The following is a 15,920-nucleotide window of genomic DNA, read 5'->3' as shown; positions in this document are numbered from 1 at the left end:
TCTAGGTCTCTTTGAACTCTTCCTCTCTGTAGATCTTCCCCTCGTGGATCTCTGGGCCAGACCATAGAGCCTGTTCCTCTCTCTGTCTTTAAGAGTTCTGTCAGACAGATTTTTACAATGTGAACAGTCTTTAGGATCATGATCCTCTGGCAAGCATAAAATACAGACCTCATGAGTCTGTTTTTGCCTTCTTGTGGCCACAAGAAGGGCAATCATCAAATAATGAGGGCATCCTGACAGGAAAACCTCAAAAAAAATCGACTGCTAAGCAGTTATTTACTTGACCCTGATGTTAAAAGTCAAAGTAAAATCAAAAAATTGTTCTTTTGAAGATTTTCTGACTGAAAAAGGCAGAAAAATGTGGAGCTGTGTATCCAGGGTCCTTCCTGAAGGAGCCGGAAAGAACAACTGACCTAACTGTAACCCCTGAGGCATGATGGGAAGCTAGGGGCAGAGGTGCCTTAAAGGCACAGCGTCAGTTTTGGTACATGCAGCTACAGGTTAGCTTTTCAGTCTTTTTAGACTGGGTATTTGCAATGCAGCCTGGGAGCTGTATATGCTTACAGTGTGTTATAAGAATTTCTACTGCTTTCTAAGCATTAAAACAGTTTCTAAACAAGCATTGGTGTTGTTTCTCATGTTTCTAATGCTAATACACATGTATGGTGGAAATTCTTCACAGCATATTCCAGCTCTACTGTTTTATTTGGCTGCAATTGCTTATTTTTATATATATATATATTTATATATCAGCACAAATCTTCAAACCTCCACTGCACAGCGGCGAGAGAAGAGAGACCCCACGCTTTCCAGGCAAGATGTTTTATTAAGTTCTTGTGCCTTCCAAAAAATGCAACGTTTCGACTAACGATGTAGTCTTGTTCACACACCACATTGCACAAAGTGGAAACTTTTTTAATATTCTTTGCAGTGAAGACACACCCATCCGGGTCCCACCTCCAAACGTGAGTCACATGGTAAAACATTTAAAACATCGCCTTAATTAAAGGCACAGTGCATTGTAGCCACATTGTGGTTATAACAATGTTGCAATACAGAGTCAAAGATATATGTGTTAGTCTGTTGACATATTTACATGAGTTACTTTGTATCTATATTTACATGTACCATGGCATTTGAACTGGATATTTAAAATAACCGCATGAATGCGTGAGTATTCATTGAAGCAGTTTGCTAAGACACATAATCAGCATAAATGCTCGTTGTTGATTGCATTGGTTTGCAGTATTAATTACTTGCAGAATATTTCTGTAGACCGTTGCATATTGAATACGGGTTTAAAAATGACCGCATGAATGCGAAAAAACCCTTAATATCACGATTAAACCGAACATGATATGCACGACTGCAATATAAAATACAAGCAACTTCATAAGAAGATGTGTCATGGCAATATATATTAATTAATTTACATCACAGTGTTGCACTGTACTATGTTGTTTGTAACCATTACACATATTGACTTAAAACACCAAAAACAGCACCTAAGTGTATGATACAATTATAAACAAAATATAATCACCATTTCCCATATACGCCACAGTATATGTACATCTATACATTATTTGTGTGACAAAAATCATAATTATATGGGAACTATCTGTACCAAAGGGTTGTGTAGCCCCAAAAAGAAATGTTGTTCAAAGTGCTTGAATAAATAACCAGTGTTGAAAAAAATCACCAAAAAAAAGATTCCGAGTGTTTGTTTAAAAGAATATATTTATATATATATGTCTATATATATGTGGGGCACATATAATATATTGTTTCCGGGGTCCCGCGCATGGGCGGGAATATTCTAATGCTTATGACTATTGATGAGGATCCCCTGGAAGAGAAATATAATAACAGTCTTGTCTTTGGAAAGATCGAAGTTGAAAAGTCTTCGAGGAGACAGGCATAGAAAATGTTTGCGTTGCTACTAAAGGCTTTGCAGAAACAAGCTCTATTGTCGTAGATGGTATAGTAGACAATGGGGGCAGCAGAGACAGGGTTGCTGTCAAAGGGCTCTTGATTGTAGTCGTCCTGCTGGCATAGTCGACGGTATCATCGTCAACGGCATCATCGTCGACTGGCTTAATTTCTTAGTCGACGGGGCAGTAGTTGACGGCGCTGTAGATGACTTAGGTGTCGGCGGAGGCTTAGTCGACTGTCGACGAGTGTTTCTTCGACGATCAGGTTGTCGACGGATCATCGACAATTGTTTTCTTTGTCACAATGGAAATTCTGGTTGACAGGATAGGAGAGGTAATAGATGCAGTAGAAATTGTCGCCATCGACGAAGGAGCTGAAGACGTGACAGATAGTCGTCATGGGTGAAGCTGAAGAAACAGAGCAGGTTTTACTCACAGTTTTGTGCTTCTTGGAATCCTTGAGAGCTGAAGCTTCAGAGGAAGATGGAGGAGACCACTGAGATGGACCAGGAGTGGTGTGGGAGGTTTTAAGAAGTTTTCTCCCCTCACTCAACGAGCTATCTTGAGATCTTGCTGGAGGTAGAGGCTCCGTCATCAACAGCAGAGGAAGATTTGAGCAATAAAAGGACTCTGGCCTCCCTATCCCTAAAGGTTTTAGAAGGGAAGGTGCGGCAAATCTTACAATTTTTTGCCTCATGCTTTGGATAGAGGAAATAAATACAGTCCTTATGTTGGTCATCAACACGTACTCTCTTTTTGTCGCATGTCCTGCAAGGTCTAAACAAGGCCTTCTTGTCAGACATCCTGAAAGAGACAAAACTGATTACGAACTCAGGGAGACTCCTTTCCATACGACATGCGGTGAAACTCTGAGGAGTACTGGCTCTGCAGAGAGGGTTCTAGAGGGTGCTGTGAGTTGATTGGTTGAACAAAGACTTTGGTCTTTTTAGCATGATAAGGTAAATAGGCTACTACAATCTAGGCCTCAGGCCTTTCTCTTGGGGCCTACTACTGTAATTTGCCTTTGGCACTTCTTTTTTTATATACCATGGGACTCCCTGCGACAGGGAATGATTCAGGCATGCAAATCTATGAAAGATACCCCAATACTGGATAAGATGTGCTCAAATATATTCCAGGGCTATTTGGTGATGTATGCGTGGCTTTGGGCAAATACGTGAACTGGACCTCAGTAAACTGGGCCCAGATGAGGAGGTTTCAGTGTGTTACAGGAGTACTGACTTATGGCCGAGCACAGCACTGACCAAGAGACTCAGTCATGCATGACACCTTCAGCTACTCCTGGCTTCTTGCTCATTGGCTTTCGCAAAAAGGCAGGCGCTGCAATGTATCGCATATGCTGCACAAGCCAGCTGCAGAAAGCCCTCCTGAAATACTGGGGAGTCCTGCAAAACATGACAGTTGGTAATCCAGATAAGGATAAGGACCTAGAGTGGCGCCTATTTTTTCACATCAAGCCCTTAGGCTACTTCTGGTGAAGGCTGGATTTCTATACATCTTGACATGTCACTCTTGTACAGACAAATGGGAAATTGATGGAACTTTCTATAAAACCATGATTTTAAAATCAGCTAGGGCTTTTCAAACTAGTCCATGCTGCTGAGAGAAAGGGAAGCAGCCCACTTTCCGCCTAAACGATGGCTCTTCGCTATACGGATAACGTCACAGCAGGCATCATCTTCAACTCCTGGTGAGTATCAGGATACGGTTGGCGCCTGGTTTACTTTTGCAATAGTGGTTTGAGATGTTAAACTCCTTTGCTTGCAGTCACTTACCTTCATTATCTGAGATTTCATGATAAGGGATAGAAAAAAAGTCGGAGCCTTCCATCTGTCCTTTCAATTCCGTATGAGGAAACTGTTGAAGGTAGACCTAGGAGTAGGAGTTCATACCTACTGGGAGACAACGCCTCCCTCCCACACACTCATCCCCCTGGACTCCCGGATTGTGTTAGACTGAGCATGCTCACTTTGAGTTCCTGCTGGTTACAACAATTAGTCACTGACCAATCCCAAGCACAACTCTTCCTGTAGATAACGCCCATGTTTGACTCTGCCTCCTCAGCCTACACCCAAAGCAGCTTTCCCACTATCCACAGTGACCCAACCTATCCAAGAACTGCCTGAATCCACCAAAAAAGTGCACAGATAGTGGCGATTCATGACAAAGCCTTGGGATCCCCATCACTCCAGGGTGTAATGGATCTTTCACACTTACACTCTTTCACAGAGGATCCAGCGACAATGCAGAGAGACCAGTGGTTAGATTGTAGATCTTCCTTAACCCTGCAGGGCTATCAAATACCAAGATATTAGAGTGGTCCCCCGATTGCTGCCAAAGCTTTCTTTGTCCGCATTGGGCCCTCAAACTATGTTCATATCTTTGATGCTTTCTTGCAGGACAATCAGCATTACTGCAGCATTGGCAACAGATCAAAGGTGACAAGTCTGACAGCCCTAGAGCCTCCATCTACGGAGGATCCAGATGCCTCCTTCCTCAATCCTCCCTAATGATCAAGAAGGATGCCAACTCAAGGGGATGGGGAAAATACTGAAGATGGCTTATCGGGGAGGAAAAAATAAAGAGAAAAAAAAATAAAGGAAGAGGGCAGTAATAATATTAGTAATATAAATAATAGTTGAAACGTTTATAAATTGTAGTTTAAACACATTTGTGGTTTCTAATAATTGTAAATAATAAGTGTTATTTGCACCGGTGGAATGGTACTGATTTACCAACACAAGAAAGATGGCCTGCTCAGTTGACCTGGTTAGTGTGCAGGATGGAAGCCTGCAGATCACTTCAGATGAAGGCAGCAAGGTCTTAACCCTTTGCGCAGTCTTACTGATGGAGGGAAAACTGCAACTGAATGTAATCCTCAGTTTGAGGGGCTAGATTGTTCTTGTGAGGATAAACATTGAGTTCAGATCTGTGAACGAGTAGCCAGGATGTGCCTTGAGCTTTACACACTATGGGTATGTGAATGAGGCACAATGACCATATGTTCTCCATAGTTACTCCAGCATTTCAGAGCACTTTAGCTTCCACACACATGCAGAATTGGGGTTCTACTCCATCAGTAAGTCTTGGCCGAGATTAGAAGAGTTCCATCTGATATGCCAGTCTTGGGACCCCAGTGAAGGCCATTTTCTCTTCTACGACGGCTGTGCTCTTGCTGATCTATTGATCGGAAAAATTATAATTTTTTCAAAAATAAACCTCCAAATAGGGAAATTGTTTTTGAAAAATTAGGAAAAAAAACCTAATTACTCCCCCCCCCCCCCCCACAGTTTTCTCCCAGGATGTGGGGTAATTTTTTTTCTTCTTTCTGACCCGCACCACCAGGATAGACCAGGCAGTGACCAACAAGAGGGAGGAGGAGGGGGGAATGTAAAATCTCATGACCGTCCACTCTAAATACAGAGTATGGTTTGATGGCTTACTTCTGAAGGTACCTGCTCCGTTGCACCATTGTTTTACACTGACCGAATAAATTCTACTAAGTTGGCATAAACGTTTGTCTGCCCAACTCCGCCATAACAAAGCACCAGTTCGCAACACTCTAAACCAGTGGCAGCTCCTCTGCAATGCTGGAGGAGTGTTGCCCCACTGGCTCAGAGCCAGTGTGTGCAGGGCTGAGCCATGAGGAGGAGGGAGGGGGCGGGGGGGAGTGGTATGTCCACTTGTAAGTGTGCGCGACAGTTTTGCCAGCCATCTCAGGCCGGGCAAACTGACACGTGCAATTCGGTTTCTCAAACCCAGCTGTGTTGCACAGCCGGGTTGCAGAAACAGGACAGACTCCCTGTGACTGAGCAAGTGTTAATCCAGCCCAGTCAGGCCAATCACCAAGCTGCTCTCATGCATGACAGCAGCGCGTGGATTGGATGGAGAGTCCCAGTGCTTGGACCAGGAAGTGGAAGCAGAGGAGGGCGAGGCAGCCAGCAGCATCAGGTATGTGCTTTAAAATTATCACTAACTCCATCCCCCGCGCACAACCGTTACCCCCACTCCAACACCCTATCGGTGTTGGCTGCTGCGGTCAGCCCCAGACGCCCACCTAATGCAAATCAGTACTGACCCCGCTCATCATGGGAACAGTCCATCACGCACCCTGGTCACCACACACTCACTCTGTTTTCCATTACTTTTAGAGTTGGAAGATTTGAGATTCACAGCCCCTGAATCACACTAAGCTATGACCCTGGGTGGGAGATGGCGCCACCTGCCTGTGTGTAGGTGCTTCTGCAGACGTTTCTGGATGCACAAGGTAAGCATACTGTGCTTAGAAGCATCAATCAGATCAGCTACCTCAGATTGGGTCCATGACCCTTCACTGCCATGTACGGTGGTGGTAGCTCTGGACCCATTGATGCCGTGGACGCAGCTAGCCGAGGCTTACATGGCAGGCGACCGTGGAATCTGCAGTTTCTTTGCAGGATCCGTCCCTCTTAGAGAGCAGGGCAGAAAGAGCCTGGGGAAACATGCATCCATTGGTTGCCGCAAGAACAGGAAGAGATTAGACGGACCCTGTTACTCCAAAAGTCGTCTGGACACAGCGGCATTTCCCTCTTTCCTGCCCAGTTGCGTTTTGAGGCCTGGTGTAAAGCGCTACATAAACAATCACGAGAAGCAACGCTCTCAGCCACGAGGTTCACTATACAAAGTCGGGGAACCCATGAACAGAACCCAGTTAACTGTTAAACTTTTCCATAGAGAACAAACGGGCAACATGTCAACCTCTATTCTAGACAGGGGCCTGGGCCCCCCAGCACATTGGTGTGACCCCAGGCAGTGGGGGTTTAGCAAGGGGGGGCTTGCTTTTCGTAAATGTATACTAGATACACTCAGACTGCTTTCACACTCACGAGGTAAGGGCGCCATTCGTACACCGTTTTGTTATCAAGTGATAGTCTAACATTTAAGCGAGCATACTTATTTGCATACACGATGTACAGTGAGGTCACACAAAGGGGATGCCATAATCCTATGCCCATGATTTAAACGGGAGTCTAGTTTTCATCAAACATGGGACACGCGATATATTCCTGAAAGAACAACTTTATATTCGATCTTGATAAGGACGTTTCTCCATCTGATTTTTTAATGCAATTTTTATATATTATATATCATTTCATTTCATGAAGCTTTATTTGGTTCATATTGAACAAATGACCATAAAAGCATACAGGCAAAAAACAATTACATGATCGTATACAAATAAAAAGAACAGAGTTAAAACATCATACTTTCCAGAAAATAAATAGATTTACATATAAAAGTAGCAGTAAAAATACATATATCTGACGAGTTTTCATAATAAATCAATTTCATGGCCTCATCAATGCTGTAGATTCCATATTTTATAAACATTGGTTTAAGATAGACCAACCCGATATTCAAGAATAAGGTACAAATTAACAAAGGGCAGTGTGCTTTGTTTCGAATACCAGTCACATGGGCAGGGGCCAACAGGATGTTTCTTAGGATGAGGAAAGGCCACCAGAACGTAAGCCAGTACAAATCGGAGTCTTGTAAGAACAAACCTGTGGGCCGGTCTAGTTACCTGCCTTAAGTACAACTGTGGGTCTTCGCAGTGAATGTATTTGTTGTAGAGATTGACGGTAGTCAGGTGGCCATTATTGAATAAGCGCCTCTCCACTTGATACAACATAAATTTATTTTTCAATTCCTGCTTAGGGATATCTCCTGCAGCACACGGATCCTCTATTATGTCCAGACCATAGATGGTTAAAATATACCGTAGATATTTTTCGGGCTAAGGGATCTTGGTATAGTTAACTAGGTTAAGACAGTCCCTAATAACATGTTGGTTAAAAAATGTCTCTTCCTTGTGCCACATGGCACGCCAGATCATTAAGGGCCTTAATGAAATAAGGTTGCACAAATAAGAAGCCCCCAATTCCCTGTGGATCAAATCAGTTGCGGCCGAGGTGGGTAAGCAGAGGAGTTTAAGGAAGATATTTTCTTCCATTTGTAGACTGCCTACGTTGGAATAACCCCACAACCCTGCCCCAAATTATGCAAATCGAGACACTCCTTGCCTCATAAATCTGCATCATGTCATTAATTCGTCTATCGCCGACTTTTTAGGCGAATTTAAATATTCCGTAAACACTTTTTGACATTTTGGACCTTATGCTAACACGCTCTTTGGACCAACTACCATCACTCGAGAAGGTCACACCCAGGTACCAAAACTTTTCAACTTGCTGCACTTTCACCCCTTCTATATAAAATGTATGTTTTTTGGTGGTCCTAGCACCGCAAATCAAACCGGTTTTGCTCTTATTAATTAATAGTTTCCTTTCTTTAATAAATGCTGAAAAATGGTCCATCAGTCGCTGGAGTCATATGGGGGTCCGTGACAGAAGCACAGCGTCATCTGCATGAAGCAGTACTGGCACTCCAGACCCATTTACCTGAGGTGAGTCGGCTTTAAACTGTTTTTAAAACCTTGTCAACAGCATTTATAAAGAGGGTGAATAGTAGGCGGGCGAGAACACAACCTTGTCTTATTCCTCGCTTGACCTTAAAATTAGGGGTACACTACCCGCTTACCCCATAGCGCACACAGGCTTGCATCTTTCCATATAAGCGAGCTAAAAAGAAAATAATTCCCTATGGTGCACCAAGGTCTAGCAGGGCAGGCCATAGAATGTCGACCATATTGAATGCACTGCTCAAATCAGCGAAGCAAGGATATGGAGTGCTGCGCTTGGCCTTGGTGTATTTGCCAATTAGTAATTCTAGATTGAAGCATTGATCAAATGTACCACAACCCTTTCTAAAACCATACTGGGAGGTCGCCAGAATCCCCTTCTCATCAGCCCACTCTTCCAACCTGGTCAATAGCACTCTGCTCATAATTTTCACAGATGAGTCGAGTAAGCTGGGCGGTAATTACAAGTTGCAGACTTGTCCCCCTTCCTATAGATAGGAACAATAATAGAGCCTCCCCATGTTGGCGGAATCATGGTTGTTACGGCGGCATTAAGAACCAAAGTAAGTATAGGGCCCCATATCAACGGGAGGGTCCTATAAACATCAATAGGAACCCCGTCCGGTCTCTGGGCCTTACCTCCCTTGCTGGCCCTAATCCTGCATTCCACCTCAGCTAAGGTGATGTCCAAAGGGACTATAGGCCAAGATCTTAGATTTTCATTGTTTTGGCCCACTGCCTGAAATATATTTGAAAAGTGTGTGACCCAAGCCTCACTGCTGACATTGGACGCAAGATGGGGGGCTTTGTCATCCCTAAGAAAGGGGGAGTTGACCGTAGCCCAAAACATGCAGCAATCAGAAGTATCCGGTGCCTATGCTAAATTGTCCCAGGCTTCTAGCTGCAACTCCCTCTTCCTTTTGGAGAGGACCGTTTTATACTCGTGTCTCAAAAGTATTACCCAATCCTTGTCCCTGGGTCTAAGGGCTAGAGACTGTTTCAATTGGGAATGGAGGGCTGTACAAGCATGATCAAACCATCCATTTTTTTGGGCGGTTTTCTCTTTACTGGTCCTGGTAAATATGGTGTCTACAGTCTTGTTAATATTAATAAAATAATCTACTATAATAAATGGAGCACTCCCTGGTGTCAGGATACCATTAATATCTGCCATTGATTTTGATACAATTAGGCTCATTACCTTCTCAGATTTTTCCCCATTCCACCTTAACCTTGTACCGTTTAATCTATGCGGGTCAATGTTGTCTACAGTTCTAGAGATCCGTTGTGTGCTAAGTTTCCAGATCTCAGTTCGCATTATGATTCGGTTGTGGTCAACTTAAGGGGGATTCATCAATAACCGGGGTCAGACAATATGGCACAATACTTGATGAAACCATAACATGGTCAATATGAGAATTACTGTTCCTGCCTGTATAGGTCGGAAATATTTGGCCCTTAGCATCTTTGGCAGGCTGTAAGAGCTCTAAATCATAATTTAACAAATTGTTTATTGCCTCCCCGTACTTATTATGCGGGAAATGTGGTGTATTATCACCCCTGTTATTTTGCATCGCACACACCCGAGAAAACGACATTGGGCAGATTGAAGAATTAAAATCACCTAGCCAGATAAACTCAAAAGTGGTTTTTGCCTGTGGTACAAGCTTCAATAAGGCACTTTCTAGTTCTTCTATTGCTTTGTGCCGTGTTTTATCAAAAGTATTATTACAAAAGTTAATTATAAGCACCTCTTTGCCTTTCGTCTCTCGTATCCATAGGATTTGCGAATGTGCCCCGACAGTTAAATGTTTAACAACAGTCAGCATTAGATTCAGAGACAAAAGGATAAGCAAACCACCTTTGGCTCTACCATACCCCGACTTGGTTGCTTCTAGATGGTAACTTACAAACCAGTCAGGGCTCAGTTTTGTAGAGCACCAGGTTTCTTGAAAACAGAAGATGTTGTATGACCTAATAAGATCAGTCCACCCGAGCATTTTTTCCTTGGAAGCCCAGCCGGCTATATTCCAGCTAACTATTGTTATCCCCCTCATGTTGCAACAGTTGGGCTGGTCTTGGGCATTAAAACAATTGATAACTTCTCCTCTATACTCTACCTCGTCTAGACCAGTACATGTATTTTACACACCTGTGGGGCCTTGATCAGTTGCAACCCTCTCTGTAATAAAAAGAGTTTTGTCCCCTATATCAATCGTACTTAAATCACCCATCATAGTTCGCTCCGGCTCAATGCATTTATTGCCTAATTCAATTGCCTGGTTATTAGGAATCACATACATGGGGGCTCACAATCCTGTATATGTCCATCGTTCATATCCAAGGAGCTCAGGGATTGATACCTATTCTGTACCGGAACCTCGAAAATTGGGAGCTGAGTGGGTATGAAGGTAGGAGTCAAAGGTCTACCTCTACTATTAGCATGTGGTGCTTTAATAAGATGGCTGTAGAAGTAGCCAAGTGGGCGAACGCATACACTGGTCTTGTCATATATCAGAGAGGCCGCTCTTAAAAAGACAGTAGCGACATGTTGGGGAAGTTTAAAGTTGACGATAACGCAGTCACCCCTGCAAGTCTTACTTGAATTACCAATCCAATTTGCCCTTCTGGTAGTGTGTATTTGGTCAGAATAGGCAATTGGGAACCCACAGGACGTTTCTCCATCTGATTTTTAATGCAATTTTTATACATTATATCTTAACACTGAAACATTGCATGGGTTTTAAGTTGGCTGAAATGTTCATTTACTGCCGACAGCTGTGCGACCTTCAGATCCCCCTGAATGTTGAGCTGAGCCTTTTACCCTACCATTTATCCGGAAAAGTTTATGCAAAACATTATGAAACAATGTGATAAAATGCATATTATGATGAAATATGAACATTTTCTCTTTCACATGCAAGTAGGATGTTTTTGTTTAGTTTTTTGGGGTTTTAGACTTTCAAATTTACAGACTACGAAGTGCCAACTGTGAGGGCGAGGCACGGGGAGATGTCAAACCCCAGCCTAACTCGCCACTTGTGGTCGCCAGACCCTTTTTCCTCAAGTAAAACGAGCCATCCTAACCTAAATTTAGTGGTTAGAAGGCATGCATCCTCCACTTGGGCCCAGATTGTTATCCATTTGCGAACCCATCCAAGAGGCGTGTGATATGCACCTCGATTGCTTTAGTAAATACCGTAGCAGATGGCACCTTCTGGAGACAGCCACAATTTTTAGGCCGCGCCGAACAGCGCATGCCTAAGGTGCTCCGAAGCATTTTGTTTGTTAACAGTGGGCGTAGACTAGAGCCACGCAGTTGTTTTCCGTTGGTTGTCTTCTTTGTCACTCACTCACATTTGCTGCCTTATTTGATGGCCTGTGTGAGCTTTACGCCCCGGCGAAAAAGCGTGGCTCCATTACATCGTCCTTACAATGCTTTTTGTGTAGCCTCTGTGCTGCTGTCTCGCCGTATGCTTCTCTGTCCTCCACACTCCGTACTGCTGTCTCCCCTGTGCTTCTGTGCTACCCCCCTCCTGTCTTGCCGAAAGCATCTGTGCATTCCCCTACCCGGACTCCTGTTTGCTCTGCCTGATTGCGTGCTTCTCTGCTCCTCCTATGTAGTTTGTCCCCCACGTTGTTTTCCCATCTCCGTAGTGCTCTGTCTCGCTGTAATTCTATGCTCCCCCATGTAGCACTGTATGCTTCTGTCTCTGCTGTAATGCTTCTGTTACCCGCGTAGCTTCCCTACTCTATACCCCTCCCCTTCACTGCTTGCGTCCCCCATTTTGCTTCCTCACACCTCCCCGGCTCTTTGTTTCTTTCTAGTCACCAATCCAACTAGCAAAGGTAAACACAAAAAAGGCACCTGTGTAATTTTGTAGTCACACATGCATAGTGTATGCCTACATAAAAATTACGCAGCAGTCCGCATCAAACTAATTTAAAAACATTTTTTTAGCCATGCTTCAGCAGCATTAGGAAAGCTGTGCAGCATAAATAAAACTAATTGGCAAAGCCAATAGGTTCAAAAGCGACACTGATTGGCTTCGAAAAGTGTTGTATTTAGCCTGTCTCTTTTCTACCTGTGGGATTTCATTGTCATTCACATGATGTCACCACTAGAACCTCTGGTGACATCATGGAGTGTTTGGAGCTTAGCCTGGTGACAACTGGCAGTTGGAACCAGGCAGGCCGAGAGACAAGCTGGTCACTCCTGGTGGGTCTTTATATTAACATCTTGAAGACTTGACTATCTTGAATTAAACAACATAACATATACCCGGCTCCTCGCTTCTATTTACAACAAAAAGTTTTGAAGTAAACATTGCTTGCGGGCTAAGCCACAATAGAGCGGTCTAATTTTTGCTTGTGAACGAGCCAGTGTGGAAGTTGAGAACCAAAGCAAACACAAGATAGACTGAGTGCTGAAACCTTTAAACCACTCATGTGGGTTTAAGTCATTGTTCTTTTGCTCACTATGCCACCCCAGTTTGGAACCAGCCATATGCAACTCACTCAGGACCCTGCTCCTCATGGGGAAAGGGCCAAGGGAATACCCAGACGAGGGTCCCATGCTCACTGTGCCAACTGATTCAAGCTAGCCTGGCTGATTAGGGGTGATACCCAGAAACCAGTCCCAGGATGCTAGTTTCCGGTGCAGGGACGACCTGGCCTGGCAGTGCGGGCTGGACTGCTCCGTTAAGGAGCAGTGTTAAGACCGATCAGCATATGGCTGGGACCAAACTGGGGTGGCATAGTGAGCAAAAGAACGATGGATTAAACCAGTCTCTTGACTGGGGGTGAGTGGTTGAACATGTTCAGCACTCAATCCCTCATTCTGTTGTGTTTGCTAGTTTAGAACCAATGGTAAAACAACTTTGCATACTTTACACACTATCACCTGGGGCTGATACAATTCTAGTTCCTCAAATCATAGGATATGGATCTTGCAGGCGTTCTTTGCTCTGTGCACTGGTCAGCGTTCTTCACTCTAGATTCTGACCCAAGCAAGTAGCCTTAAAATACCCCGACAATTTACAAGAACTGCAGTCAGGAAGAGCTGTACAAAGTTGGTTCAGGACCTGCAATCTTGGTGAGGTGGCTCAAGTACAAAAATTAGAACATGAACATTACGAGTGAAAAGAAAAACAGAATGGGGTGGTTACCTGTATTGATGTATTCCCTCCTTCCAGCAGTGCAATGGCCAGCAGAATGCTCTCGTGAAAAACTCGGTCACTAGTCGCGTTCATAATCAGGTCGATGACCAGGTCGGAGGCACCTTCCTTATCCAGGTGACACTGGACATCCGCTAGGGTCATTTCACTGCGGGACAGTGAGGCGGAGCCAGAGCCTCCGCCTACAATACAAAGACATTAAGAGTTCTTAGCAAAGGGAAAATACGGATTCTGTATTGGCAAAGCTGCAATATGGTCTATGCAGAACCAAATACTGTCCCCATCGGAAGAAGCCCTTGTCACGTACTTGCAGTGCACTGTACCGAAGGACGGCGATCCGTCTTAAATGGTACCTTGAGCATTGAAACAATAGCCATGTCCCCAGAAGTACCCATCCAAACTGTCCTCAGAAATGAGCATGCAGGGCGCTGAATGGGAAGTGTGCAGATGTGTATGGAATGAGCAAGAGGGCTTGATCTTTTCTGCACAGCACAAGAAAGACCAAGCTAGGTGTGCACTTGTTTTCACCTGCTTGAGAAATACATTAACCATAAACACAATTGCCAACGGCTAGCGAAAGCGCATGCACGATTTAGATCTGGTCCCATGACATTTAACCCCAAAAGATGCGGCAAAGAGTGGAGGTGCAAATTATGCTCTGCTGGTTCCAGTACTGTACAAACAGACAATGCAGCAGCTCAGAAGAAGCAGCTTGCAGACGACTGTGCGTGTAAGCAAAGTAAAGATGCAGCCTGCTGCAAGTCCCTTAGCATAAGTAAGAGTGTCTGGGGTGACATGCACTGTATATAAGGTACACAATCTGACAGTTCGGTGTGGTGAACGTGCTATAGTTGGTTCCAACTCTCCTTTGAGACTGAAGCAGGCTCAAGGTTTAAGACTCAAGGTTGAAGGGCATTGGCCAAGTCATTCAAGGTGTTTGGCAGGTCAGGTATTGACGAGCAAAGTTTCTGCAGTGAAACAGTAGTGGGTGCAGCACAGCAAGAGCAGGTGGATGGCTGGGGTTGCCAGGGCCGCATAAGCCTGCTGGCGCTGCAACTGGGCGAGTGAACTTTGGCACACTCGTGTGAGCTGTGGTGGTCTGCCAGAGCTACATGGGAGCAGCGGACGGCTAACAGCTCCAAAGTAAGTGGATTGGCAGAGCCATCCCTGGTGTCTGCAAATAACTATTGAGTGTTAAACAAGTTACAGAGGAGGAGCACTGGCAAAACCAAAGAACCTGCACAAACAAATCGATACACTCGCGACCAGCAGCGCACATGGCCTGTGACCTCAACCGCTTCCGGTGCACCTCACCCAACCCATTTAATAGGCGTTTGTTATTTTCACAATGGGCTGGCACTCAGCTGAAAGCAGAAAATTTTATAACACAAGCTCAACATGGTAGCATCAGATGAACTACTACTATAAGCAATCGGTCAGTCTTGCGTACCAGCTCCCAGGGTGCCTACCTCCAGGGCCTGCCTTGTGGGGTCCTCCAGGAGACAGCGGGCCATTGCTGAAGCTTGTCAGGCTCTCTCTCCGTCCTGGCGGTCTGATGTTCCCGTGGTATCGGTTCACCAGAATCTGCCGGAGCGCCTCACCCTTCATGGAAAAACGGGAAAGAATGAATACCTCCAAAATGCAAGACCCGGGAGGGAAGAAGCCTTCATTGCAGTCACTCAATTCGCCTTTGGGACAAGAGTCCTATCAGGAGAAGGGGAAAGCCTCTGTAGTTCTGCTCCTGAGAGGCAGGATGATAGTAATACAACAATAGTAAAAATGAACGCATTATCAAAGCTCGACTAACCGTGCTGTAGTAAGCCTGGACAACTAGACTATGTTTAAGCTACCAACTTGTATTAGCCACAGTCTTGTACCAAAATTCACCCTTAATCAATACTAAGGGTAGAAGCTGCACTAATCTTTCTCAGTAACACTACTAGTTTTTAATGCACACAATTTTACCCCCCTTCATCATTAATTTGTTGCCCCCAGTTGCCTTGGAGTAAGAAAAGCTCCTTAAAGCATCCACCTGTACAGTAGCTATGGACGCGCCAGGGACCCTGCTTCCAAGGGCATAAGACAAGTGCCACTGAAGTGCAGGATAGCTTCTCAAACTTACCAGGTGAAAACGTTAAAAGAAGCATCTATGAAAACTAGTATACCCTGTATCATGTAGTAATCGCCCTTGGAACAATCTAACAAGTAAGTATAATCACAGATGGGGCATCCATGGGGCGGAGGAGCAGGAAAGGGAAAATCGACAACTGATTTCACCTGCATTTATTGTGCCATGGAATAGCTTAGCATTGGCACCCACATGGGCAA

The 15,920-nt window shown here is 44.5% G+C and overlaps 1 protein-coding gene across 1 annotated transcript in view; it reads right to left on the bottom strand.

The window, feature by feature from the left end:
- Positions 1-15,920, bottom strand: part of ITPR1 (inositol 1,4,5-trisphosphate receptor type 1) — a 1,666,678-nt gene that overhangs the window by 549,838 nt on the left and 1,100,920 nt on the right. Inside the window, exons 41-42 of the mRNA XM_086939209.1 lie at positions 15,062-15,194; positions 13,584-13,774 (exon numbers count right to left, since the gene is read on the bottom strand). Of these exons, the coding sequence (XP_086795335.1) occupies positions 13,584-13,774; positions 15,062-15,194 (324 nt within the window). The remainder of the gene's footprint in view (positions 1-13,583; positions 13,775-15,061; positions 15,195-15,920) is intronic.

The sequence above is a fragment of the Lissotriton vulgaris genome, chromosome 9 (genome assembly GCF_964263255.1).
Source record: "Lissotriton vulgaris chromosome 9, aLisVul1.2, whole genome shotgun sequence".
NCBI classification, from domain to species: domain Eukaryota; kingdom Metazoa; phylum Chordata; class Amphibia; order Caudata; family Salamandridae; genus Lissotriton; species Lissotriton vulgaris.
The sequence above is the reverse complement of the archived record's forward strand: the minus strand, read 5'-3'. Positions and strand labels throughout refer to the sequence as shown.